This window comes from Mercenaria mercenaria, chromosome 15 (genome assembly GCF_021730395.1).
Source record: "Mercenaria mercenaria strain notata chromosome 15, MADL_Memer_1, whole genome shotgun sequence".
In the NCBI taxonomy this organism is placed as follows: domain Eukaryota; kingdom Metazoa; phylum Mollusca; class Bivalvia; order Venerida; family Veneridae; genus Mercenaria; species Mercenaria mercenaria.
The window spans coordinates 56,881,255-56,909,253 of record NC_069375.1 but is presented as its reverse complement, the minus strand read 5'-3'; the positions used below and the strand labels follow the sequence as shown (position 1 = coordinate 56,909,253).

The 27,999-nt window shown below is 34.6% G+C and overlaps 1 protein-coding gene across 1 annotated transcript; it reads right to left on the bottom strand.

Annotated features, from left to right (window-relative positions):
• Positions 1–26,776, bottom strand: LOC123566030 (nose resistant to fluoxetine protein 6-like). Its single transcript, XM_053525323.1, has 16 exons — positions 26,346–26,776; positions 24,291–24,472; positions 16,427–16,514; positions 15,920–16,025; positions 14,969–15,065; positions 14,521–14,707; positions 13,671–13,838; positions 13,173–13,269; positions 10,855–10,953; positions 9,981–10,140; positions 9,319–9,404; positions 6,823–6,930; positions 3,877–4,003; positions 2,938–3,127; positions 1,357–1,499; positions 1–1,023 (listed from the first exon to the last, which is right to left on the bottom strand). The coding sequence occupies exons 1-16, from the start codon at positions 26,680–26,682 to the stop codon at positions 901–903; spliced, it is 2,298 nt and encodes a 765-aa protein (XP_053381298.1). The 5' UTR covers positions 26,683–26,776; the 3' UTR covers positions 1–900.
• Positions 26,777–27,999: the final 1,223 nt, after the last annotated feature.

Below are 27,999 nucleotides of genomic sequence, written 5' to 3'. Positions count from 1 at the left end.
AAGCCATAGTCACTAAAAGATACATAAATTTGTCGAATTTATTAACAACTGGAAAACATCAGAAGCAGAATGGACTTGTTAGATGTTTCCAAGGAAACAAATGTACAATAATCAGGAAAGGAAAACTGTATAAACAAGATGCTGATACTACTGACAAAAAAAATCAGGAAATAAAGACAAAACTCGGCCGATTGTATGACACTTTACAAGGAATTTAAGTATTAACGCTAACCGTTTGCAGAAAGTCTTAACATCTTTAAGCGTACACAAGGGCGTGGCTAGCACTTAACAGAATGTACGTATTTGAAAGTGACAGGTAAAATAAAAGATAGTTCATGATACATACACTATCATATTTAGTACGTACTTTCGCTGACAAAAAAAATAAAATTCAGAAGTTTTTACACAAAATTTTGAAAAAAGAGACATCTAAAAGAGTTAAAGGCTTGTTTTAAAGGAAAGACAATGATATCATATAAATATTGCATTTCATATCTGAGAGAGGGTGAAATGAAAAATGTTCACCTCGAGATATAAGAATATCGCAGAAAACAAAAATAGCACGGTTGCGCATGTGATATTAAGTTAATGAATGACAGAAAACCAAAATAACGATTTTTAGCATTAGATATTAAATCACTGGGGACTATGGTGTATCATCAAGTTAAACTAACAGGAAATTTGCAGTGGGCATTTATGTTAGGTATAATAAATGTACTTATAAATTCTCCAAATGTTTATTTACTCATTCTCCTCCACCCTGATTAACAAATCATTACAGTTGTTGGCTATTTTTTTATTGTTTGCAAAAGGCATAATAACAGGCATGGGCTTACAAAAATAAACCGAGTCAAAGTGTTGCAAGAGTTTGTTAGCATTTGTCTTTGATTAGGACACTTATTAACTATTTTTCTGCCTTCCCAGCAACACTTTCTCCAGACCCATCATTGGGGATTCAAATGCCAAGGAAATGACAAACGCTGCAGCATAGGATACGCAGATATTTCCGAGGAAAAGATAAATCTGAAAGAGAACAATGCATACTTTTGTTTGTTTGCTTAAGCCTTGATTTAAAAAGATCAAACCAACAGGTATTGAAATGAACAAACTCTTTTATTTATCTTTAAAAGAAAAAGAAGTAAAAAAATGTGAAAACCACATAGTGTTTCCCTTAGCATACATACGCATTATCTTCACTCACCGTACCAATACAAAAGTATTACTGACCTTTTATTATAGAGTACATATTACAAAGGTCATACTAGATACGTACCATTAAAAAATCACTAAAACATACATCATCGTCTTTTACATATGTAGAAGTACAAAGTGCGAAAGCCTAAGGCAGATATTTACCAGTTCCAAATCGTACCAGTACATTAGCGTCCTTCTACTATAGACGTAAACACCCATCACGATGGGATGAACAAGATAGGCGCAGTATGTAAGCCGACTTAGAGGTGTTACACCAGGCCAAGACAGCAATGCATTTACAGGACCTAAAACAAATTGAAAAACATTTTACTGACAAGACAAGAGATGGTACGCCTCACACCGACCCCATACGCACTTTTGTCCTTAAAAATAGTGAAGGTAATGCCAGTAAACGCATTTATTTTAATTCCTCGGCTCTTATAATACACATAGTCCGGCCCGCATATAATTTAGATATTTGAAATAATAATTTGATTTTTACTTGTTTTGAAAATAAACCGCTAAGAATTTATACGGCTGTCTTGTTTTTCTTTTCAAAACTGTCTACTAAATAAACTGTTATGTTTTAGATAATCCTTATGTACAGTGAGATATATTGTTATATTGCAATAATGTTAGCAAGGATACACATACGCATTTTCACGTTTTGTAAAATTTCATAATTATTTCGGCCGATTAGTGTAAATTACTAATACATAGAAATGAAAATTAACCAAAGTTAAGGTTGCCTGTATTGTTGTACTTCTGTATAAAAACGTGTCTTCTTGAAAATCAGTGCATGTTGAGATTTAGTTGATTTTTTCGTATGTTTTCATGACCTGTCGAAACATTGTTAGTCCTTCATTTTCTTAATGCCCTATATACCATTTGTTTGATTAAAGGTGTTGGACATAGCTTTTCAGCACTGTCTGAGAGGAATTTACATAAATGTATCTTGTGTGTGTGTGTGTGTGTGCGTGCGTGCGTGCGTGAGTGCGTGCGTGCTGTGGATTTCGTTTGTGGGAGGTTGCCTTTTGGGTACGAGGCATTCCCTATTTGATATTTGTCTTTGTTTTCATTTTTTTTTGAAAAATGGCACTAACAATGCATCGCTCTGTATGAGTAAGACGACGAATATCTGACAACCATAAGGCAATCTTTCTATCCAAGTTCCATGCAACGTACCACATTCCAATATTTTAGTAATATTATTGTGGCTATAACGTGATATGTTTACAAATTTGAATGACAAAAGAGGGCCAGTATCTTAGAATATGCATGTTTGGAGTGTTACACAACTACTTAAACACCGTTCAGGAGCTCACAGAGACTTGAAAAATCTGCATGAGTCTGTATTTACCCTGCATATAATATGTTCGTTACCTGAACTTTACGATTGCGTCTGTCGTAGAACTTATACGTACCATTTTATACGCATGTACCATTTTGACTTACAAACACTACTGCAGTTAAAATTCTTTGTCTAATAACAAATAACAGAAGTTCATTACCATTCAATTGGAAAGGAATTTCAGATTCCAGTGTATGAAAATTAAACATTACTTACAACCATATCCAAGCAAATATCAGCCACTGAGCTCAGTCAATATGCAGGTCTAGATGCAGGAATTTACAGGGTAGACAGTTAACCATATTACCTATCCCATAGCTCATGCAATTATCTTCCAGGCAACACTCATCCCAAGACATTTCTAGAGGATTTGTGTCATACTTAAATCTTACCCCCGTATCCAGTTGCACAGGCAAATATCACCCAGGCAACGCTCAGTCCCCAGGCAGTTCTAGATGTGGCGTTGTACAAAGCAGATACCGCAATTGAAAGGTCGGGAGGTGTTCCATCAGGTGTATATAGACCGTAAAGAACTGAGATTGCTACCGCTGTTGCTACTGTCCAGCCCATCATGTTCATCAGCTGTTACAGTATATATGAGCCGCGGCTTGAGAAAACCAACATAGTGACTTTGCGACCAGCATGGATCCGGTCCAGCCTGCGCATCCGCGCAGTCTGGTCAGGATCCGTGCTATTCGCTTTCAAAGCCTTTTGCAATAACAAAAATTTTAAGCAAACATCATGGATTCTAACCAGACTGCGCGGATGCCCAGGCTGGTCTGGATCCATGCTGGTCGCAAACCCACTATGTTGGTTTTCCCATGGCACGGCTCAGTTATTTTATTGTTTTTGTTGTCATAGTTGTACTGCATCAATGTATGATAAATCGGAAACAATAAAAGAACGACACTGATACTCAAAGCAATATATACGGCATATGGAAAAATATGTCAAATCACGGATAAATAGCAGTTATTATGATATTATGTCTGATAAATATTCGCCAAAACACACAAATGTTGCAGAGTGGAATATTTCATTCTGTATTCAGTTTAAAAGCAAAACGTTTTTCCTTAACCATGGATGAAAGTTTTCTATGTTTTTACAGATGCCAAGTTATGTAAAAGGAATTACCAAAATATCAATCGTGCGTTAGAAACTTTTTGTGCACAAAAGTAGATTACCTCAGCGTTCTTTAATGCACAACTGAAATTAAAATAGTTAAAACTTACAAAAGTTTCACTGCTTTAGATAATTCTCGATTCAATTGTACAAATAAAAGAACTACACTCAACATACAATTTACGTGACATAAGTTTAGAAAATCAAACCTTTGACATTTTCACTTTACATTCTGTTTTGTACAGTAGATAACCGGTAAAAAATCCAACAACGTATGGTCCAATACGTGTCCATGGTGTAAAGTACATCTTTGGCATGAAATTCTGATCATCCGGTCTAATAAAGAAACAGATAATACAGTTAGATAAAAAAGTAGTATCAACGCAAAAACCTCAAAGGCAGAAAAAACGCTTAATATTGTATTTTATGATTAAGATTTTGAAAATGGTGCAAAAAGTTGCAGACGATGATAAGAATAGATTAAATAAACATAGAAATTGATTCGCGAATGCGTCCCTTGGAAAAACCTCTTAAAATATTGTTTAAATCTTTCGATTCGTCAAAAGGTATGGTCGCATGAGACGCACATACTTTTTCCAATATATTAGTTTTTGGAGTTATGAATATCTTTTTGTCAGAAATCTTCTAGCTAGATTTCAAAACTGTCTCACACATGTGTTCACAAACTTGAATCATCGAATAAAAGTTTACTTTCGGAGACTAAAGCTTCTCTCGTCCCAGTTAATTCAAAAGACTAAAAATCTTATAAGTGAGATATAATAACAAAGATTTGAGTACACATGTATATGCAAATGAACCTGTACCAGTGTGTACTGTAATTCAGGTGTGATATAAACTAGTCTTAATTGTTTAGTGGACTTTTAGCGGAATATGCACGTTCGTCTGCACTGTTTGTGTTCGGTTCTTTTTCATAATTGGTCTAGTGTATTGTAGTAGAAATTGGTTCGTATAAAATGTTCACTAGCTGCAATGTTAAAAGAATATTCCTAAACTATTGCTCCGATTTTTAAATGAGATTAAAGGAATAGTTCCTGAGAGGCGACGCTCAGTTCCATTATAAAATGTGGCATCCAAAGCTTAATATATCAACAAATTCTTCAAAGGTCATCTCCAAAACCACAGGGTCAATTTGTATTTTTTACAGAGACAGTTACATGGGAGATCCATCTGTCAATATTATCAATTCAAAAGCAATCCTGATGTGTCTCAGATAATTGGCTGAAGATGGCTTCGCTTATTGTCCCTACATTGCTAATTAACATCTACGAATCCATAGTTGGTTTCAAAAATAATTTAGCAGGAACTTTTCTTTCATCAATCTCTATTTAAGTTATTACCTGTTTTAGCTATGTAACTTGGGGCCCAAGTTTTTGACCTTAAGAAAGATCTTACCTTGACTGGCTCAGTAATTTCCTTAAATCCACTTAATTTTACTTGTATTTTTCAAAACCAAGACTTTAGAAACATAATATTATCACTGACACTTTCTGTGACTTAAATAACATAACTTAAATTTGCCCAAATTTTTTACACCTGCCATCAGAAACTGGGTTTAACCTGTTTGACAACTGTTTCTTTTAATGTGTGCCGACATCAACAGATCAAAGAAGACACCAGCAGATCAAAGAAGACGTGTATTCCATGTGATGTCATAGTGATGTCACTGCTATTGACATGTTTAATTTAGTTCAGAACCAGCATAACACCTGTTATTTAAAGTGACTGTGACTTTGAGTGCATAGCACTGGGAGTTGATTTTTTTTTTGCTGATATGGAATTAACTTTTTTAAATTGTATTTGTATTCAAAGGGTTTTCTTGGTTTGGGCAATCATTGCAAGAGTGAAGAAAAAACACTTTAATTTGCAGTTTAATCACATTAAATTCACAAGGTTAACAAGGATAAGAAAACAAAACCACTGACATTTTGAGTGAATTTGTTATTTACTTTAAATCAACAGACTTAAACAAAGACAGGAAATAATAAAAATAGTAACATTATATTAAGCATATTTTAGTTCCTTTTTCAACTTGAATGTCATGGCATTAAACTATTTTACATTTTCCCTAAAATCTTGTCACTTCTCCCTTATATTAGCTGAGGGAGAATCTTAGCCTAGCTTCATTGAAATGCGAAAGCGCATGCGAATTACGCTTGTGCCAAGTTAGTCTATTAATTTTTTCTCGGAAAAAAATGTGGCTATTAATTTATGATGGCCAGGGCTAGCACTGTTGGGCGGATGATTTAGGGCCGTGAATTATTCTGGGAAAATGTTGAGAAAAGCAGTATACGGAACCTGGTTAAATGCAAACCAGTCATTGCTTACAAGCGATCTACAAATGTCAGTGAAATCTTGGTTCACAGTAGCCTGATGTCTATGGTGGTGTTCTTAAATGTAATAGAACACGGTGTTCTCATTGCGCTAATATCACTGAATCTGCACAGTTTACAAGCTCTCAAACTTTGAAAACTTACAATGTTAAACAAAATGTCAACTGCATGTCTGAAAATGTCATCTATTTAATCATATGCAAAAAGTGTAAGTTACAATATGTGGGACAAACACATTAGAAATGTCCACAAAGAATTAACAGCCATACATTTGATATTAGACATTTTCCTGATACTCCTACAAATGTATCTGAACATTTCAATTCTGAAAATCACTCTGTTAGTGATTTTTCTTTCATGCCAATCGACTTGGTAAAACATGACTGGTTTAGGCTCTTGAAAGAGAGTCGTTGGATTCAAACATTGAATACAGCCTGGCCTCATGGCATAAATGCCAAAATGTTATTTTAGTCTTTCATTTTATCACACAGATTCTTCCTAATGTATTTTTGCATATTAGTTAGTTTTCCTTGCCTGTATTAATATTATTTTTGCTTTGCAATTTTTGCAGGGAATAAGTATCAATTTTCGATCCTAAACTATATGTGAATATTACGCCAAAATGGGTAACGTCATTTGACGTCGTTATTGACGTCATACTTTCCTGTGACGTCATACTGTTTTGTTATTATACTCTGATGAAGTCCAATTGACGAAACATGTTAGTTTTTAAGTAAAAGGTATATTTCTGGAGTTAGTTCTTCACTTTATCTATTTCTTGAGAAAACGTTGACACATACTTACTGAAATATAAAATTTGCGGGAAAACCATAATGTCTCGATATTAGGCCAGTGCAAATGAAATTCCCAAGTATCAACAGAAGACAAACAGCCCCTCCGGCTACAGGAGAACTGAAATGTTAAATAAAATAGTGCTCTCAAAATATCTGCATCTATTTTAGTAAATATACAATCATGACTCGATTTTACCTGCTATATTGTACACTTAATATTAAATTTCCTTATTGGTCACTAATACATTTTTCCGTATCTATACAACCTCAATGTATGCGTCGTTTCATTTAACAACTGAAATTATAATTTATTAGTACTATCATTTATCACAATAAAACTGCTCAAATTCGCAAAATTACATTGAATAATAATTTTCCAAATCACTCCTCTATTATAAAAAGTATAACATTTAAATAACATTTTTATGGTGACAGAACGACAAACGACACCCCGCCGAATGTCGCCCCGCCGAAAGTCACCCCGACAAACGTCGTCTTTTCGCCTTCCGGAATGATATGATACTAGTAATAATAATCAAGTTTTAGACCAAAGGCAGTTAGATGTTTATAATTATATTATATTTGTCAGCCCCTCACCCTTACCCAAACTGGCTCTCTTGGATTTTTTTTCAAGAATCATTTGTAAGGCTCACATATAAAATCAGACCTTTTGCTGCAATAATAACTTGAAGCACACCACCTGCATAGTACCTATCTTAGCTGTACACTGTAACTTAGTATACTAACGGAAACTCAAATTAGAGTGTTACACATGTTTTATATGAAGATTCCGCTATATGCTACGAATATCTGTCCATAATGTTACACATAATATACATCGGCATTGTTTCACTAATATTACAATGTACAGCTAAGAAGTATACTTTGCTGGTTATGTGCTTAGATAGTCATGATATATTCTCGAAGCAAAAGTTCTGATGTATATGCGAGCCTCACAAAAGATTTTTGAACAAAACTCCAACGGACATTTCCTTCGTTCATATAATATTTTGTTGGCATTTAATTCCGTTTATTCACATTGGAATGCAATATGTCACATACTAGTTCCAAGGGCATAATGTTAGCTTTACAATGGCACCTTCATCATAAAGTTTGCTTGATTGTATAGGTCATAGCGGCTTAAGGTCCTGTCACGTTTCAAGAGCCTATGCAGATAGACGACTTATTCGAGTGTATTCGCCTCGTAGCCAGCATTACTGACAGTCGACATTAAAGGAAATGAATTAAATACTGTATCCTTCATCAGTTTAATGATACTTTGACTTGGTTATTCAATTAAAATACCTTAAAGAGAATGTGCTATTAAAATAAACCACACACTTTTAATCTATTTTCATTCATTTGTAGACTTATATTGCGTAGGAAATAAATTAAAGGAGAATCAGTTAAGCAAGCAGAGAAAATAAAGTAAGAAAAACTGTATGCATTGACGCTGATAATATTGATATTGGTCAGTTCAAGAAGCTATCCTCTACATAAAAATGCTGAACAAGAAGTTAGGTATTTTTACAGAACTGAGTCTCATGGAGAAATTCATGAAATGAAGAGATTCAGTTTACCAAGCAGAGAAATACAAGCAAGACAAACTGTATTCAGTGACGCATATGATATTGTAAGTTCAAGTAGCTGTCCTTTCCAAAAACTTGCTATTCGGGATGTTAAATAATTTTTACGGAACTGCGATTCGTGCTTTTGATTTTCCTCGTTTACCAGTTATTTATCATAGTTTAATGGTAAAGATTCCTTTGACTGAGCATAATATGATGTAGAAGCATCGAATGGACGAATCGAGTATTAGGACTACATAGATATAAATGTATATCAAGAATTCTAATAAATCTTCAATCTGCATACTATTAGACTCTGGAAACTTGACAGGATTTTAAGCCACTACGACTTCTACAATAAAGCAAACTTAATGATCAGGATGGCATTGTACAGCTAACGATAGGCCCTTGACACCAGTATGTAACATGTTGCATTTCATTGTGAATAAACGGAAGTAAATGCAAACAAAAATACTATAAGGATGAAGAAAATAAAATCTGGAAAGTAGATCCCTCGGAAGCACCGAAAACAAGGCAAATAGTGAACATTGCAGACTCGGTTTGATCGAGTCTGTTCATGAGCAGTAATGGAAAGTGCAACACTGCCCACGCCCCCTAGCACCGGCTTAAGCGGTATTCAATCTTCAAATCTAAATGAGTTGAAATCAATGATCCCGAAGGACCAGAAAATATAGCAACACTGAGATGAAGTCAGGGCAACTTTTTACGGCCGCCACACAGCACTTTACACCCGCTGCTGTGCAGTAAATAAAATATAGAAAAAAGTAGATCCCTCGTAAGCACCGAAAACAGGGCAAAGAAATGTGCATTGGATTTTTTAAAGAACCTTTTGCGAAGCTCACATATAAAATCTCAGGTGCAAAAGTAATAAACCTGAACGGTTTACTTAACCAGCAAAGCTTAAAGGATTTACTTACTAAAAAAGTGGAACCAGCATGATTGGACTAATGATATAAAACTGCATATCATTAGCCAGGTACCATCCCCAACCCATACAATGTTTCTGTAACAAAATATGTTTGAATATTTATGTTTAATGTTACAAATCACATTGTTCATTTCATTTCCATGTATAAGATTATAATTTTCGTCATAAGATCAAGTGTTTCGTAAAATACAGTCAAACTCGCTTTATACGAACTCATCCGGACCTGGGAAATATGTTCGTATCAAAAGAAATTCATATTAATGAATGTATTACTCATCGGATAATTTGACCGAGCAAGTTGAGCAGTATCTCCGGTATCATCGGTGAATAGATTCCGGTATATAAAGTAGTTAATAGTTTTAAACTGATCAAGTTAATTTATTCAGAAAACATTGAACTTACCCAACAAAAGTCATACTTAAACACGCAAAACTGTATGAATTTAAATTTTTGTGTACGGTTGAGGTACAGAATGTTTAGAAATATTTAAAAGCTAGTTATAGATAAGAATGTACAAAACAAAACGAAAAGGAAATTATTTTCTGTCTTAAGGTGACACACAAACTAAAACATGATTATGTATTTGATAATAGTTTCATACCAAAAAAAAAAATTGAAAAAGTAAGGCACTTAAGTGTATAGTTGACTTACTTCCGAGTCATACACATTGTTAATATACAGCATGTTTTTCCACCACGTATCTTTACACTCTTCATTTTCCATTCCATTTTGAGGCCAGAATGGTCCATCTGCCCAATACTTGAAGGTTGGAACATAGAGCATTAAAAGCAACATGTACGGTGGTGTCAACCTAAATGATATAATATGAACATTTTGATTTAAACTGAAATTTACTCTAAGGTTTATAGTATCGTAAAAACTTACATGACAAATGTATTCAACTATTGAAAATATACAATAAAAGTCATACTTTGTTTATCAAAAATAAATCATTAAATCAATCTTAAAATGAATCCGTTAATTAGTCGTGTTAATATGTGTTTTATATCATTTCATTTTCTGATTTCGTTGCCGAATTTACATGCACTCCCACAAATGTATGATATCTTCCCCACATAAATCAGATGTAGAGGACAAAATTTGTGTTAGTCAAACATACAGGTGAAAGTAAAGCCTTTAACTAGGATTTGAATCTATTACTAGAATGCAAATAAACTAATTGTAAATTCTGATGATTTCTATCAGTCCTATGTAAAATATTAATAAGAATAAATATACACTTACTGACAGTTCCGATACACCAATACACTATTATATAAAATATTAATGCTATTTTGAATGTAAACCCAAAGCCTGTAAGCTCGGGATATTTCCACTTTTGTTTTAGATGTGCAAAAGATAGCAAGTGTCTCCGATTCCATTTTAGTCAATACTAACCCATGTTCAAAAATAAAATGCTGTAACATATTACCAGCAAGTGATTGTATCATATACGATTAGGTAGATTGCAAGTTTTAAATAACTTAAAGTTTGCTATAACAATTTTAGGTTACATGTCTATTACCTCCAGTATCTATGAAAATAGAACAAAGGCCAGTTGAATTTTAACGCTCCGCCTCTTTTCTTCATCTCACGCAACGATAGATATGACACTAATAAGCCACTGAAAAAGTTGAAATGTACCGCTGAAGATATTGTAGACAAATTAGATAATTTCATCTTCCTTTATTATTTTAATCTCATTTGGGAACGCATGGAAAATAAGACTTGGCTATTTCATATGAAAATAACATTTGTCGATGTATATCTATTACATTTACACTTAGGATTCATGTCAAGAATGTGTTTTATACGTCCTTCAATTTTCATTAAAAGCACCCGTGCAAGTTGTAGAAAAGGGTTTGTCATGCAGTTTAAATTGCAGACATAGGAAATAGAGATAAATGTAATTGCACCTTTACTAATCCTACCTGTTCTGTATAATTAGAAAAGTGCTTCTGTTATGATATATTGATACAAGAAAAACTGTATTATCTGCACTATAAAATACTACTGGTATTTCATTTTATTATCTACGGAAAAGCATTAGTGCCAGGTGCGTTTTTTTATTAACTCGAAATTTCTAGTTAGTAACTCGAATTTCGACTTACGTAACTCGAAATTTCGAGTTACTAACCCGAAATTTCGAGTTAATAAGTCGAAAATTCGAGTTACGTAAGTCGAGTTACTAAATTTTGTTTTTTCATTAACTCGAAATTTCGAGTTAGTAACTCGAAATTTCCATTTATGTAACTCGAGTTTACTATCTTGCCCTTTCATCATCCACAAAATTTGAACTTCAGTCCGTCTGTCAAAGGCCGAAAATGTAATGGACGACTTTTGACTCTTCGAAGTGGAATCAATTATCTACACATCCACATATTGTACCGACCATGTAGGGACTTGTACCTATACTACCATACAACAATGTATGACATACCATAGCCTCTATAGCTACTCTAGATTTCAAACTGTAGGCCTATCCAGGATATATACCCACCATTTACATGTATAGTATATTCATGTGGTAGGGGCTCGAACTAGGTCGAAAACCATCCAGATATGGTCAAATTAGTGAAATATTCTAAGTTTGAATACTTCCCGGTCTCCTTCTATGACCTCTCCTCAAAATCTAGATCTGTCCAGGTATCAAATCTTGGCCAGACTCATAACTACACTTTCATTTAGGGTATGTCTATATTTCATGTACATATGGGCTCAAACTAGGTCGAAAACCTTCAAAACTTAAACATGGTTTAGGCATCTGAGGTCTTCCTCCAACATAAAGGCTGGGAAGTCGCCATATGACCTATAATTGTGTTGGTGCGACGTTAAACCCAACAAAATCAATCAATAAATAAACATGGTTTAAATAGTAATATTTTCAATGAGCAAACCCTGTAGGGCTACCCAATGGATACACCAGGTACCTAATCTTGGCCAGAACCTATTCATCAACGTAAACTATTGTAGTCAGTAACTCGAAATTTCGACTTAGTAACTCGAAATTTCAAGATACGTAACTCAAAATTTCGAGTTACTAACTCGAAATTTCGAGTAACTTATCTCGAAATTTCGAGTTACTAACTTGAAATTTCGAGTTACTAACTCGAAATTTCGACTTAGTAACTAGAAATTTCGAGATTATTTACTCTAAATTTCGACTTAATAACTCGAAATTTCGACTTAATAACTCGAAATTTCGACTAAGTAACTCGAAATTTCAACTTAATAAATAACATACACCTGGCACTAATGCTCTTCCATAATTATCGGCTTGTTTAAAGGTTTTTTTTACCATAAGGAAACTGACAACATCATATGTTCAAAGCAGGTTTTTAAGGGTTAAACAAACACATATCAATAAATCCTAAATGTTTTATTTTGCAAAAAAGAAGACATGATATTGTGTCTTAAACCGTACTTATTTTTCACTCAATTCTGTAATTGCAAGAGAAGTAAACTAATATATATCATCCTTTGCAGATCACAACTTTAAACTAAATATTAAAACTTCTGTTACTGATATTGACAAATCTATCATAAATTTCACATTAATTTTGTAAAATTATTTGTGGTCATTTCAGGGACATGGAAATCAATTTCTAGACTTTATTTACTGTATTTTTATCGTTGAAATATTTAGGGTCTATCTCTACATACAATGTAATCATTAGCTGTAACATATGTTTTATGACAGATGTTCCCAAACACTTTAAATATCTTTTATATTGTAATACAGAACACATAAATAATCCTTGCCGTTATTGTATGGACTGACTTTACAATATTAAAATAAAAACACATCCAAGCTTTGGATAAACTCCATACATATGCATGTACCTGAGCACAAAGAACGTGTCCACAGAGACGGTGGCATTTAGCACTGCTTGGAATGTGAATCGTTTGAACATCTGCGGCATGAATGTTGCCCCATTGCCTGTAAAAGTTAAAATGACTAGTTAACAGGTTGACGAAGTCGAGAAAAATGTTTACGTAGAATAAGATAAAAGTTATGTACATGACAATGAAAACTTATTTACAATTTAACTTTGTTCATAATCTAATAAGCGTGGAAAATACTTCAATTCGTGCACATTACAGAGTTAATCTGCAAAATACATTTTATAAAATGTAAAAACACAAAATGTTATGTTATTCACAAATGGAATCATAAAATCCCATACAGCCTAAAATTCAAAAGAATATTCAAGGATGCTAGTCTTATGAAGTACAAAAGTGTAATGTCGAAAATTCAATAAAAGACAAAATATGGTCAGACTCCTGTAAAAATCGAAGTTAATAGAAATGAAGGACAAGTAAAATGACGCTTGGGCTTACTTAGTCCAGCAGCTCCAAATCCATACGTGTGACCTAAGATAACCCAGGTCATGCTGATAAAGCGAATCCCATTGACACTCGTCAGCGTTCCCTTTGGTTGGCTTGTGTTCAAGATCTTCGAAGCTTTGGTATATACAGAGAAAGAGAGTAGAAGCTGCCCAAGAACACCTGTAATAATTAATATATGACATAGCTTAAACGTTTATACGCGTTATTGAAATTATAAGCAACTGAGATTTTAAATTCTAAAGCCCGTATTTATCAACGTCATAATCCTGTTTTGACGTCCATTCTAACCTATAGAATCTAGAATAAACAGTTTCAGATTCTATCGTTATAAATATAGGGGAAATACAATGCCAACAACTTATTAATGACTTTTTGACGGAGAATGCTGTTGATTGTGGATGAGCATGTATTGCGGAAACTATATATATAATTTATTTAAAAGGAAAAAGCGCTGTAGTATATGAACGCTCTAAAATACAAAGAAATTACAAATATTAAAAAATAAATCCGTACTCTTTTCTATATTTTATATCAATTATATTTGACCACATACTTTTGTAAGCACATGTAAAATTTCCATATCATGTACTTCTATGTAGAAGGAACAAAAGTCTGAAATAGGCCTAACTTTTCATTAACATAGATCACAAATAACATTAAGATATATCATTCTACATTACGGGAAATAATTATTGTCCATGCTTACAGTTTATAAATATTAACATACAATAAGACTATGTCCAAAAAATAAGACAATGTCTGATAACACCTCATTAATTTAAACACTACATGTGTTCAGTTCATTAGGTCAGTTTGTTTTGATTTAGTATTTAGGAGATACCTGGTTTATAATGTGATGTTGATGACTTCTTTTGGCCTATTGCAGCCTTTTCTATATCCGTGAAACCATTTTTCTCTTTTCCATTTTGTATCACTTCGGTATGCCCATTTGTCATTCCCTCCTTGATAACAGGTTGCACAAAAGCACCATTTTCTATTCCTCTAAAAGACTTGAGATCACAAGTTGTCTAGATAAAATGGGATATATTAATGACTTGTTTGCTTATAATATTGTATTCATTTACATTAAAAAAAATCTCAGATACAGAGTATCAAAAAGATTTATATTCGATGGATTGAATAACATGATAGTATTACGATTTTAGTCACGTGTGAAGAACTGAGTAACAAAGAGAAATATTTAACAAAAAAATCTTTTATGTGAACACATGAGAAATTAACATCTTATGTTTCATTTATTCTAAAATAATATTTATTAGGAGTTGTACCACGTGACTCTTGTCGTGTTTGTTCAACAGATGCTGCACGATGACATCGTAAGCAGTTGCTATCAAAATCAGAGCTGCAAATACGCCACCCACGATCCTAAAATAAATTATGTTTACATATCTCTTGCTGTAAGCAGACCCTACACAGACGTTGAAACGTGGTTTAGAATTGATAGTTGTGTAAAAAGGCTAATAAACTATTTCAAGACAAAATGGTCAAAAGAATTTTAAGAAAAACATAATTGCCAGAGAATTGGTTCAGTCTCTGTATCATAATTTTAAAATGTCCCTACAGTGAAGCAAAATAGTAGACATTTCGGCCATTTAAACCACCGACGCAGTTTGGTTTTTGTATCGGAACCGGCTTGGGCATTTACATTTACGCCAAATATTTATCAGAGTCTCCTGGCCTATAATATCAGTAGCTTGAGTAAAACAAAATTTATTTCGACTTTATTTAAGGTGATAAATGAATAAAGTCTTATGACTAAATATTGCAAATGTAACACTATGTCATGCTGTTACGTGTTGCAATATCTGCAAAACAAATCCCGGGGAATCGGTTGATTTAAGGGATTTTGCAGATGCTTCTACAAAAAACAAAAACGCCTTTATGCTGTAACAGAATAAGAAGAGAACAAAAAATAAATTAAAGGAATATTTTGCCAATAAGTGTTTAATTTCCTCTACAAGTTGGTTTAAGTACGTGTTATAGAACCGAAATAAGCTTGTGTTTTAAGTGATGGATCGCGCATATATAAAAATGTGTGTCAGCGACATATGAACACACTGCTTGTTAATACACGTTTATGCTTCTTTAAAACAATAATTCAAAATGGCAGAACAAAAAAAAACTGTTTAAAATGTTTATTAAACTAATGTTACAATCAAATTGCCCATTTCAATTTGAAAACTGAAGAAAGTATAACAGTATATCTAGTACAAACTCACGTGACAGCTAAAGCCTTGTCTGTAAATTCAAGCGACTTCTCCTGACAAGTAACGCTTGCTGTCGGTAATGGAATACTTGATATATTCTGGGGAATCAAGTCTGCCACTGAAATCATGGAACTAGTATTTTGATAGGCGGTTACAGAGTAAACAAAAAAGATACTCTTTAAAAGCTATGACACAAGGCTGAAACAGCGTATTCTGACAAAAATCAAGTGAGATTGATATTAATTACATGTACCAGTTAGCTTCAGATCAAAAATTATATGGACATTAATGTGGTTATTACGTTAATTTAACATTTCTAAATATTCGAGATGTTTATCATTATAATTTATCTTTTAAATCATGCAGTGGGGAAACATCTATTTAACTATAACGCGATAAACTGTAAAGAAGAACAAAAAAAAAAGAACATGACACTATCAAATCTGAAGAGAGGACAAGTACTGAGTGTTGAAATGTTGTAAGGCCATGGACATTTTCGTTTACAGAATTTTATATTACCTGCATTAACAATCCCAGTGAGGTCTTCCTGGGAACACGAATCCGGAACACAAAGCCCAAATTTTAATGCAAGTTGTCCCAAGCTTGACTGGGGTAAAAATAAAATACATGTTATTATAAATAAACGTGTTATCTTAAAATATTTATATTCGTTTGTTTTTACATGAAAACTTCATAATTATGTTCTGTGCATTTACTTTGAAATCGTTCCAGATATTGTGAAAATCATAATCGCATTAGATAATAATTGCTGCATTGATTGATTAAATGTTGAAATAGTGCTTTGACAGAACAAGCGATTCTATTCCAGATGTTTTGATATGCAACTCATGAAAATAATCATTACATTTCTTAGGTTACTGTTGGTCTGTACTAATTTGTTTTAACTCGATCATGATGAAAGCATTTAATATGTTTAAATCACTTTCGAGTTCGCTTCCAAGAAAAGCCAGTTTTGGTGTCATGAGTGAAAATGTGGTATTTATATCTGTGGTTTTACGAACCAGTTGTAAGAACCTGACGTTCTGAATATTAAATTGTATCTATTGTTTTATTCATGGCGCTAAATGTGACGTTTGGCGTCAATTTGTACGTGACGTCCAGTATACGTCTGACGTCGTTTCCGCCCGTTAGTTTGTTATAGTTTAAACGTGAGTTAAGGAGCTTGGATGAAATTTACTTTGTTAAAGTAAATTTGTTTGAGATACTAAAGTTGGTAAGGTTTTGTATTTTTTATTCAGAAATAATTATCATTAAGTAAATATTGTTATTATTTAAAATGTCCATTTTTGCAGTAAAGAATTGATTTATTTTTTTTATTAAATGTAATTTTTGAATGTTTGTATGAATGCTGTTTGTATAAATTTCTTGTACGTTTGTTTGAATATCTGTTTTTAAATTTATTGTAGAGAATCGGCATTTACGGCATTTACGGCATTTATGGAGATGCACATAATTGTCAGAAAATAAATGATAGAAGAAGCCGCATATCTCGCTTGTGTATGAGTTAGAATCCCGAGTCCCTTACAATTCTCAACTGGTGTCCTGAAAAGATTCTGGATAAAGATACTGGTTCCTGAGAGATCGAAAGATGGAAACTGCGGAGTTTACCTCGGCAAAGAAGTCACGTTCTGCGCACCTCGCACAGTTGACCAAAATTTACAATGAACTTGAGAGACAGATGGTGTCTACAGAAAACGCTGAAAAGGTAAAACACTTATACAAAAATCTATGTGACAGATATGAACAGTATAAAAACGCTCATTTTCACTGTCTGGAATTATGTGATGAACCCTCTATCATAGAATTGTTGGAGACGAATTTTTCTAGTCAGCAGAAAAATCTAACGGAATTCAACGAGCATTATTCCGAGTGGCAAAAACAGTCACTACAGTCGGGTCAAGATGATAATATATCTACGATTAGCAGAACGAGTACAGCACGGTCATCTCGTGCGCAGTTACAAAATGCAAAAGCTAAAAGACTGATTGCAGAACATAAACTAAGAACACTAAGAGTAAAACAAAAAATAGAGCAAGAGCAAAGGGAATTAGAAAACAAGCGGCAATTACTTGAACAAGAGAGCGAATTAGAAGAAGCAAGGATCGAGGAATCTGTCTGGCAGGAAGATATCGAATGTCCTGATAATAATGGTGGTCGGAACTTTCCGGAAGTAGCACGTGACGTATCCGTTAGCGGGCAGGATTCAGCAGAAACGGTAATTTCTCGTGACAAAACCAACGGTAAGTTGAAAGATTTGACATCCACAAATATAGATACGGCTTTCCACAGGTTGGCATCCACTTTGCAGGAAGGATTTAATCTGCCTAAACCGGAACTGTTGACATTTAACGGAAGAGTGACAGATTATTGTAAATTCATAAAGAACTTCGAAACAAATGTTGAGGAAAAAATCAGTGACAGTAGGTTAAGATTAAGTTATCTTATACAGTATTGTGTAGGCGAGGCTAAAAGTTGTATTGAGGACTGTGTTTTACTTGATCCAGATGATGGTTACAGGCGTGCAAGGAAAATTTTGCAAACTCGCTATGGTAAGCCTCATGTAATTGCTAGAAGTTATATTGATAGTTTAGTATACGGCCCTCAGGTAAAAGCCTCCGATGTTGATAAACTTTCTCAGTTAGCTTTAGAGATGCAAAAATGTGAAATAACCCTGTCCCAATTAGGCTTTATTTCTGATGTAAATAACTCAGAAAATCTCAGGCGTATTGTTAAACGCTTACCTATGCATTTACGTACAAAATGGGTAGAAGTTGCGCACGCTATTATTGAGTCTGGCAGAGAACCCTGCTTTACTGATTTAACAAAGTTTGTAGATGAAAAATCCCGTGTCGCATGTTCAGTGTATGGCCTTGATCTCGTAAAAAACGAGTCCCAGTCAAAGGTTGACAAACTGACCAATTGTAAATCAGATACTCATGTTAAAGGCAGAGTGACCACGTTAACCACTCGAACAGGTAATAAAAAACCAAGGTTCGAACGTAAATGTTATTGTTGTTCAGAGACATGTTCAGATTTGTCAACATGTAAAGTATTTGAGTCTATGAATTTAGGTGAGAGAAGAAAACTTGTTAGCAAGTTGAAATTGTGTTTTAACTGTCTTAAGGGCAAACATTTTTCAAATACTTGTAGAAAACCAAAACAATGTGTTGTACCTGATTGTACCTCTAAGCATCATACATTGTTACACACTTGGGTAAAGCCCGAGTCTGACCACACAGTTACACAGCCGTCTGTAAATTGTGCTGCTACGAATGGGTCATTTTTAAAAACATGTCTAGGGATTATACCTGTTACTGTAATAGCTAGGAACGGTAACTCTTGCCAGACGTATGCGTTGCTTGACGACGGCGCGGATAAGACTCTGTGTGATGAACGGTTATTGCAAAAGCTAAACTATCCTGGGAAACCTGTTACCTTTCAAATATCCACCATAAGTTCCGTTGCCAGTAGTACCGTAGGACAGGAAGTTGACCTGCACGTGAAACCTGTTTCCGGTGGTGATGAAGTAAAACTTAACAATGTATGGTCGGTGAAAAGGCTACCAATTACTACTAGGTCTGCTGCTACTGCGGAAGATACTCGCAAAATACCCTACCTATCTGACTTGAAAATTCCACGTGTCGACGTCACTGACGTCATGTTATTAATAGGCACGGATTCAGCAGACGCACACGTTCCCCTTGAAGTTCGCGCCGGAGAAAGTAATCAGCCGTACGCAGTTAGGACGCGGCTTGGTTGGACAGTTCGTGGTCCTGTTCCAGGAAATATTGAAAATAACGGAAAGGGAACAGTGAGCATTCACTATGGTCAATCTAGTGACGTCATGCTGCAACAACAGCTTGAGCGCATGTGGACGTCGGATTTTAATGACGTGCTTCACAATGAGAAAGATTCTTTGTCCCTGGAAGATAAGAAGGCTCTATCTATTATGGAATCAACTCTGACATACGAAAATGGCCACTACAAGATGGGACTACCCTGGCGAAATAAAGATGCATACTTACCAAATAACCTGGCACTTGCACATGCGCGTCTTCACCAATTAAAAAAGAAGTTTTCCCGTGACGCAGAACTTCACGAAAAATACGCACTGACAGTAACTGATTATATAGAAAAGGGTTACGCTAAAGAAGTAACATCTACAGAAGATACAAATCGAACTTGGTATTTACCTCATCATCCTGTTACAAACGAGAACAAACCTGGGAAGGTCCGAGTAGTATTTGACTGCGCTGCGAAGTTCAAGGGTATTTCATTGAATAGCCAATTACTTCAAGGTCCTGATTTAATGAACAATCTAGTTGGAGTACTAACCCGTTTCAGACAAGAGAAAATTGCTCTGATTGCTGATATCGAGGCAATGTTTCATCAAGTGCGCGTGTGTGAAAATGACTGCGACGCTCTTCGCTTCCTATGGTGGCCTGGAGGGGACATAACCAAACCTCCGAAGATATATTGTATGCAAGTCCACTTGTTCGGTGCTACATCCTCCCCAAGCTGTACAGCATATGCACTTAAACGAACAGCCGCTGATAACGCTAATAGTTATGAACCGGAAGTTATATCAACAGTTAACAGAAATTTCTATGTGGACGACTGTTTAAAATCCGTATCATCTGAAAAGAAGGCAGTGAAACTTGCGAGAGATTTACAATCATTAATGAGTTTAGGTGGTTTCAGGTTGACCAAATGGCTCAGTAACAGTAGGAAGGTTATAGATTCGATACCTGAGGCAGAGCGTGCCCCATCAGTCGTCAAGCTTGAACCTGGTACCTCTCTCCCTAGCGATCGTGCTTTAGGTGTGATGTGGAATGTTAACGACGATACACTCAGTTTCAAGGTTAAGTTGACAGATAAACCTCTGACGAGACGTGGAATATTATCAGTTGTTAGCTCCATATTCGATCCACTAGGACTTGCATCTCCAGTAACATTACAAGCAAAAGCCATCATACAGAAACTCTGCAAAGAGAAACTAGGATGGGATGAAGAAATACCACAGACACACTGCCATGAGTGGAAAAGATGGTTAGCCAGTTTGCCATACTTAGAAAATATTGTTGTCAGTCGATGTTTTCGTCCAAAAGATTTTGGAAATATAAAGAACACCCAGTTGCATATGTTCAGCGATGGTTCGGAGTTAGGCTACGGCGCATGCGCATACCTACGTATGGTGGATGAAGATGACAGAGTGATGTGTTCCTTAGTCCTCGGTAAATCTCGCCTTGCACCAATGAAACAGATTTCTATACCTCGCCTAGAACTGTCTGGAGCTGTAGTCGCATGCCGCATGTATGCAATGTTATCAGAAGACCTCGACATGAAAATCGACCAAGCCGTGTTCTGGACTGATTCTACAATACTGCTGGGATATATCAATAACGCATCACGACGTTTCAAAACGTTTGTAGGTAACAGACGCAGTGTCATTCATGAAACTACGTCACCTGACCAATGGCGCCATGTTGGTTCCGGTTCGAATCCCGCCGACATTGCGTCTAGAGGTATCGACCCAAGTGATACACAAATACTACAAACATGGCTTAAGGGTCCTAAATTCCTTCTTCAAGATCCAACTGCTTGGCCTGCCCATAGCCATGCGCCGGAAGTAGCAGAAGATGACACGGAAGTAAAGAAGGAAGCTGTAATAAATACTACAACGACAGATACAGAAATTGACAGAATTATCATGCGTTACTCTGACTTGACCAAACTACAACGAGCATTCGTATGGCTGCAAAGATTTAAAACTTATTGCAGACACCGTTACCTAAAACATGACGTACAAGTACCCACAGACGATATTACAGTAATAGAAGTACGGAACGCCACACGAGACATATTAAAATGTGCACAGAAAGGACACTTTTCTGAAGAACTCTCAGCACTGAGAATGGATAATCCAGTGAAGAAGGATAGTAGAATCGCATCTTTGAATCCAATATTACATGACGGTCTCATACGAGTATATGGGAGAGTGAGACGGGAGAATCTCCAAGAATATCCTGTTATTCTACCCAGCAAACATCACGTGACTACGCTAATAGTTAGACATTACCACAACATCAATGGTCACGTGGGAACTCAGCAGGTGCTTGCAGCTACGCGGGAAAAGTATTGGATAATACGTGGCTCCAGTTCGGTAAAAAAGACAATAGGGAATTGTTTTATATGCAGACGACAACACAGTCCACTACTGACACAACAGATGGCACCACTTGTTTCAGAACAAACCACTCCAGACAAACCACCATTTACCTACATAGGCGTAGATTACTTCGGTCCACTGTTAGTTAAGTCGGGACGCTCACATACGAAGAGATATGGTTGTCTATTTACTTGTTTAGCAACTAGAGCAGTTCACGTTGAAATTGCCTATAGTCTGACAACAGATTCATTTATCGCAGCCTTTCAGCGTTTCACCAGCCGACGTGGGATTCCTGAAAAGGTATTCAGCGACAACGGATCGAATCTTGTAAGCGGTGACAGAGAACTAAAACAATCAATACAAGAATGGAACCAGTCAAAAATAGGACAATACATGGTTCAACATGAAATTGAATGGCACTTCAACCCTCCATATGCCAGCCATAGGGGCGGTGCTTGGGAGAGACTGATTCGGTCAACGCGTTCTATTTTAAAGGCCATCGCTAGAGAGCAACTACTCACAGAAGAAAAACTGGTGACGTTAATGGCGGAAGCTGAGAGAATAATGAATGATCGACCGATAACACAAGTGAGTAATGATCCAAATGATCCTATGGCACTTACACCTAACATGTTACTATTGTTTAAAGCCAATTCAAGCATGCCCAGAGGCAAGAAAACTGATACGTACTCTAAACGATGGTGGAGACAAATACAATACTTGTCCGATGTATTCTGGCGAAGATGGATTCGTGAGTACTTACCTAAACTCCAGATACGTCAGAAATGGCATAGAGTGAAAACTGATCTACGTGAAGGCGATGTCGTACTTGTTGCTGATTACAACGTACCAAGAGGGCAGTGGCCGCTAGGCAGAGTTACCAAACTATATATTGGTCGGGATGGGCATGTACGTAGCTGTGTGGTAAGGACTCGCAATTCAGAATCAGTTAAACCTATCACTAGACTATGTCTGTTAGAGAGTTCACAGTAATGTTTACAGTCAATAACTCGAATTACGCTTTACGTATATACTATTAAGTAGGTACTCAGATAATTGTGACTTGTAAAACAATGACATTTTTTGTTTATATATGTACATGTATTTGATGAAATTTAAGTAATTTCATGGCGGGGACTGCAAGAACCTGACGTTCTGAATATTAAATTGTATCTATTGTTTTATTCATGGCGCTAAATGTGACGTTTGGCGTCAATTTGTACGTGACGTCCAGTATACGTCTGACGTCGTTTCCGCCCGTTAGTTTGTTATAGTTTAAACGTGAGTTAAGGAGCTTGGATGAAATTTACTTTGTTCAAGTAAATTTATTTGAGATACTAAAGTTGGTAAGGTTTTGTATTTTTTATTCAGAAATAATTATCATTAAGTAAATATTGTTATTATTTAAAACGTCCATTTTTGCAGTAAAGAATTGATTTATTATTTTTATTAAATGTAATTTTTGAATGTTTGTATGAATGCTGTTTGTATAAATTTCTTGTACGTTTGTTTGAATATCTGTTTTTAAATTTATTGTAGAGAATCGGCATTTACGGCATTTACGGCATTTATGGAGATGCACATAATTGTCAGAAAATAAATGATAGAAGAAGCCGCATATCTCGCTTGTGTATGAGTAAGAATCCCGAGTCCCTTACACCAGTTATCTCCAGGTTGAGCAGCCGTAAGATGTAATACAGATTCCCTTTACATTTTAGTACGATGGAGCGTATAAATATATATATATATATATGTTCATGTTTGTATTTTAATAATTATACATCTTTTATAAGCATATTTTCAAAAGAATTTCTAGTGACGTTCAATACATATTTTTTCGCATTCAAGTGTAGTTCCGTAACAGTGAAAATAAAATAAAATTGTAAGATAGTTTAGAAACAAAGACTCATGTTCCAATGTTCTTAATATGATCAAACTTCAATTTTTTAAACAGTTCATTTTTAGCCAACATCTGGAATCCAGTTCTCTTAATCTAAATTTACTGAATAGCGTAATTTCTATAAGCATGATAAGCAATGCATTCCATGTCTGAATATTCTATTTTTCTGCGACAGATTATTGGGTTAGTCTTGACGACTTCTTAATGTGCATTTCTTTTGTGCATTCTGCATTATGCAGGGTGTATTTAATGTTCTAAACAAAATATTAGCTACTTAATATGTTTTCGCTTACCGGAGGGCCCAAAGGGAATGATGCAGTGCAGTATTTTCCGGTGTACGGTGTAGTTGGCCCTTCTTTCGCGACAGGGTCTTCGTAGGCAGTGGCTTGAATGGCAATGCACTCATCGTAGTTTCCTACCCAGTTAACGCTGTAGTCTAGGATTCCTGGTCCGGGTTTACCGAATGCGTCTACCACTGAAAAAAGGTGAAATAGGATAATATTTGCTATATTCAATAGTCCTATTTGACCGTTATCAGCTAAACGTGAGCGATGTAAGGATGTATTAGATAAAGGAAAGTACATGATAAACAGATAAAGGAAGATATATAATAAGCGAAAATGACAAAGAAAGATTCATGGCTGGCATATGATAAAGGAAGACACATTATGAAATTTTAAGACAAAGGAAGATACATGGTACAAATGTAAACATATAAAATAAATATAGTAAACATATCAGATAAAGATACATGGTAAACACATCAGATAAATATAGTAAATACACAGATAAAGGAAGATATCCGGTAAACATATCTTATTAAGATAAATATTATAGTAAATGCATATGCACAGATAAAGGACGAAACATGGTAAATATATAAGATAAATAAAGTAAATACACAGATAAAGGAAAAATACATAGTAAATATCTAAGATTAATATTGTAAAGGCTTGTACACAGATAAAGGAAGGTACATGATAAAAAGATAAAGGAAGATATGTAATAAGCGGAAAAGACAAAGGAAGATTCATGGTCGGCATAAGATAAAGGAAGACACATTATGAAATGTTAAGATAAAGGAAGATACATGGTACAAATGTAAACATATCAAAGATAAATATAGTAAACATAACAGATAAAGTAAATAAAGTGAATACAAAGTTCTATAAAGGAAGATACATGGTAAATATAAAATATCAATATAGTAATTTAAAATATATCAGATAAAGGAAGATGCATGCTAGATATATATGAAGATAAATATAATAAACATGTAAGATAAAAGAAGATACATGATAGTTATATAAGAACAGGAAGATACATTGCATACAATTTAATGTAGATGACGTTGTGTGCATTAAAACAGGTTGAAATCTGCTATTACAATAAACAAAATTATATTGATCAAATAATCACCACTTTTCTTAGCAAAGACATTGAGCATGGAGACATATTTCACCAGAACCATTTGGCAAAACACATACTGTATATCAGCAGCCGCGATTTTCTCACATCTAATGCGAATTTACGAATTCTCATTAAACGTGGATTTCAATGTTTTAAACAAACAAGTCGTTATGTTAACCAAAACTACTCGCAATTTCTTTTCATTGCTTAGCAGTCGCGTTTAAAAATATCATTCTTTTATTTCTTTAGAACTTTTCCTTTGCTAATATTTTCGTCAGAGATGTTGCCATGTAAAAGCAAACGTCCTTAAGGCAGAAATATAGCACAGTACCATTTAAAATTATATATTTTTCAGTTGAAGTCTTCCGTTAACTGCGTTAACTGGACAATAATTGAGTGTATTAGTTTCATAGCCGGCAATATAGAATAGAAATGATAAGATATGAACGAAAACAAAACATATAAAAAGATGAACATTCATGAAAGACATTGCAAAATCTTATATTTTTTCTCAGTTAATATGCATTAAATAGTAAATAAATTTGCCATTTAATTTTATGATTTTCATCAAAATTTTATAGGGCTCTCGAAAGCGTCTAGGAATGTCAGACGTCAACAAAGATTTCATTGGGCATTCTTGCGTTGCTATGCAGCAAATAAACGTCAACGAAAGGAAAAAAGGACACTTACTCGATATTATTCTAATAATAGAACAAAAATATTTTTTCCAACAACAAGATAATATATTTATGTACTTCGAATGCTAAATGGGCAGTTTCAATAATTATAGGCACGTAACCCCATGTTTCCATATATACATGTTGTCATTCGGCAAGAACGTGTGTCGCAGCTGCACAAATACTTGTGAAAACCAAACACGAATACTTAAGATATAATTTTATCAAAAACACATTAGAAAGCCTTAAGGTTAAGCTTACTCCTGAGCGCCCAGTTCTCGCGGCGGAGTAGTGCTTTGATGAATAATTCCGTGTGATTTAGACAGAGGTTACCCGTGGTATTTGGGCTCAAGGATTCAAATCCACTGGTCAACGTTTGCCCGGCATAGTCGATGATTTGATCCTGGTAGTTTTGTAGAAGAGATCCTACGGTCGATAAGATATTATCACTAGATGGCACTTGTTGTGACTTAGAAACTCCCTGTAGCAACATTTGAAAATAATTCCCTTGTCCTTTGGCTGTATAAAGGCATAAATATAGAGACAATATTATACATAATGTATTCCTATTTAAGATGCACATGTTGATATTTTGCATTATTTAACTCATAAAGCACTTTATATTCTACTTTTAAGAACTGTCATATAGTTCAGTCAAATTAGAGAATGTGCACCGATTTATCATTATAATGTTACATATCTTCTTCAGTTGACCCAAATATTTAAGTGTAAACGGGTACAGCTACACTCAAACCATTCATTCCTGCATTGCTAAAGACAATTTCATCATTTATCATTGTTGGCATTAATTTTATCTTAATACGTTCTTCAATTTATCTACATTAGTTGAACTTGAGATTTGTTTGGGATTTTAAAAAAAGCTAATATCAAATGAAAGGAAACGACTACTACTCCCGCACGATAATTTAAACGACAGCATGTTTATATTATTGTTTGATTGTTACAGTTGTCATGCATTGTTGAACTCAAAAAGGTTGTCAATGAAAGAAGTGAAATGCATACTGTAATGTTATACAAAATTATTTTCTGTATCAAAACGTTTTAATTAAGAAAATTCATAAATATCAAATATGTTATCGTTTGTGTTATCGTGTGGGATTTATACAGTAGGTGTCGGTTGTTTGCAAACACTTATTGTGAAAGTATCATTTCTCACTTAGGACTTTTCTACGAAAAGAAATTGAAACATGGCCCAAGAAAAAAGCAGAACAAAAGGGGTGTATAAATGTTATACACTTACTTAACAGAGCACTTTAAACACACACATTACTAGAATTAAAAGAAAAAAGTGTTTAGGAGTATCATTTAAAATAAAGATTAATATTTTCAAATATTTTCAATAAAAAAGTAATACTTAAGAACATAAAAAAGAGTTTTGTCGATCAAAAGACAATGAATTTACACAAAGCCTTGATTTAATTGAGCATTACAAAATTACGTCTTTAGAAGCTGATTCTTAGACATTACTTAACGCTTACAACAGTCAAGCCATGGCTAGTTTTGGTCCTATCAAAGAGCTTTTCACCTATGCTATGTATTCAATGTTATTCGACTAATGTTACTGTTCCTAAAATCATATTAATATCTTATGTTTTAATTGAGAAATCCCGGTGGTTACTTCATAGTACATACTTCATACATGTACTTCGCAGTTCACATTTCTGAAGTATGTATTATGAAGTAAGAAGTAAGAACTGTAATGTGTAAATTGCGAAGTATGAACTGTGAAGTAATAAGTGTTAAGTATGAAGTCTGAACTTTGAAGTATGAACTGCGAAGTGTGAACTTCACACAACTAACAATACCCCATGCAGTAACTGCTGGAGAGTGGAAGCCAAATCGTTCATACATGTAAGCATATCCTGGTATGTCTATAATTTATATACGAAATGAA

What these genes read in the sequence shown, in the direction of transcription:
- LOC123566030 (XM_053525323.1), bottom strand. Translation starts at nt 26,682, where the DNA reads ATGCAAAATATCAACATGTGCATCTTAAATAGGAATACATTATGTATA. An exon ending in AACATCACATTATAAACCAG is followed by an intron (nt 13,839 to 14,520) that starts GTATCTCCTAAA and finishes TAATTATTACAG; the next exon opens with GTGTTCTTGGGCAGCTTCTA. An exon ending in CCCGCAAATTTTATATTTCA is followed by an intron (nt 4,004 to 6,822) that starts GTAAGTATGTGT and finishes TTTCTTTATTAG; the next exon opens with ACCGGATGATCAGAATTTCA.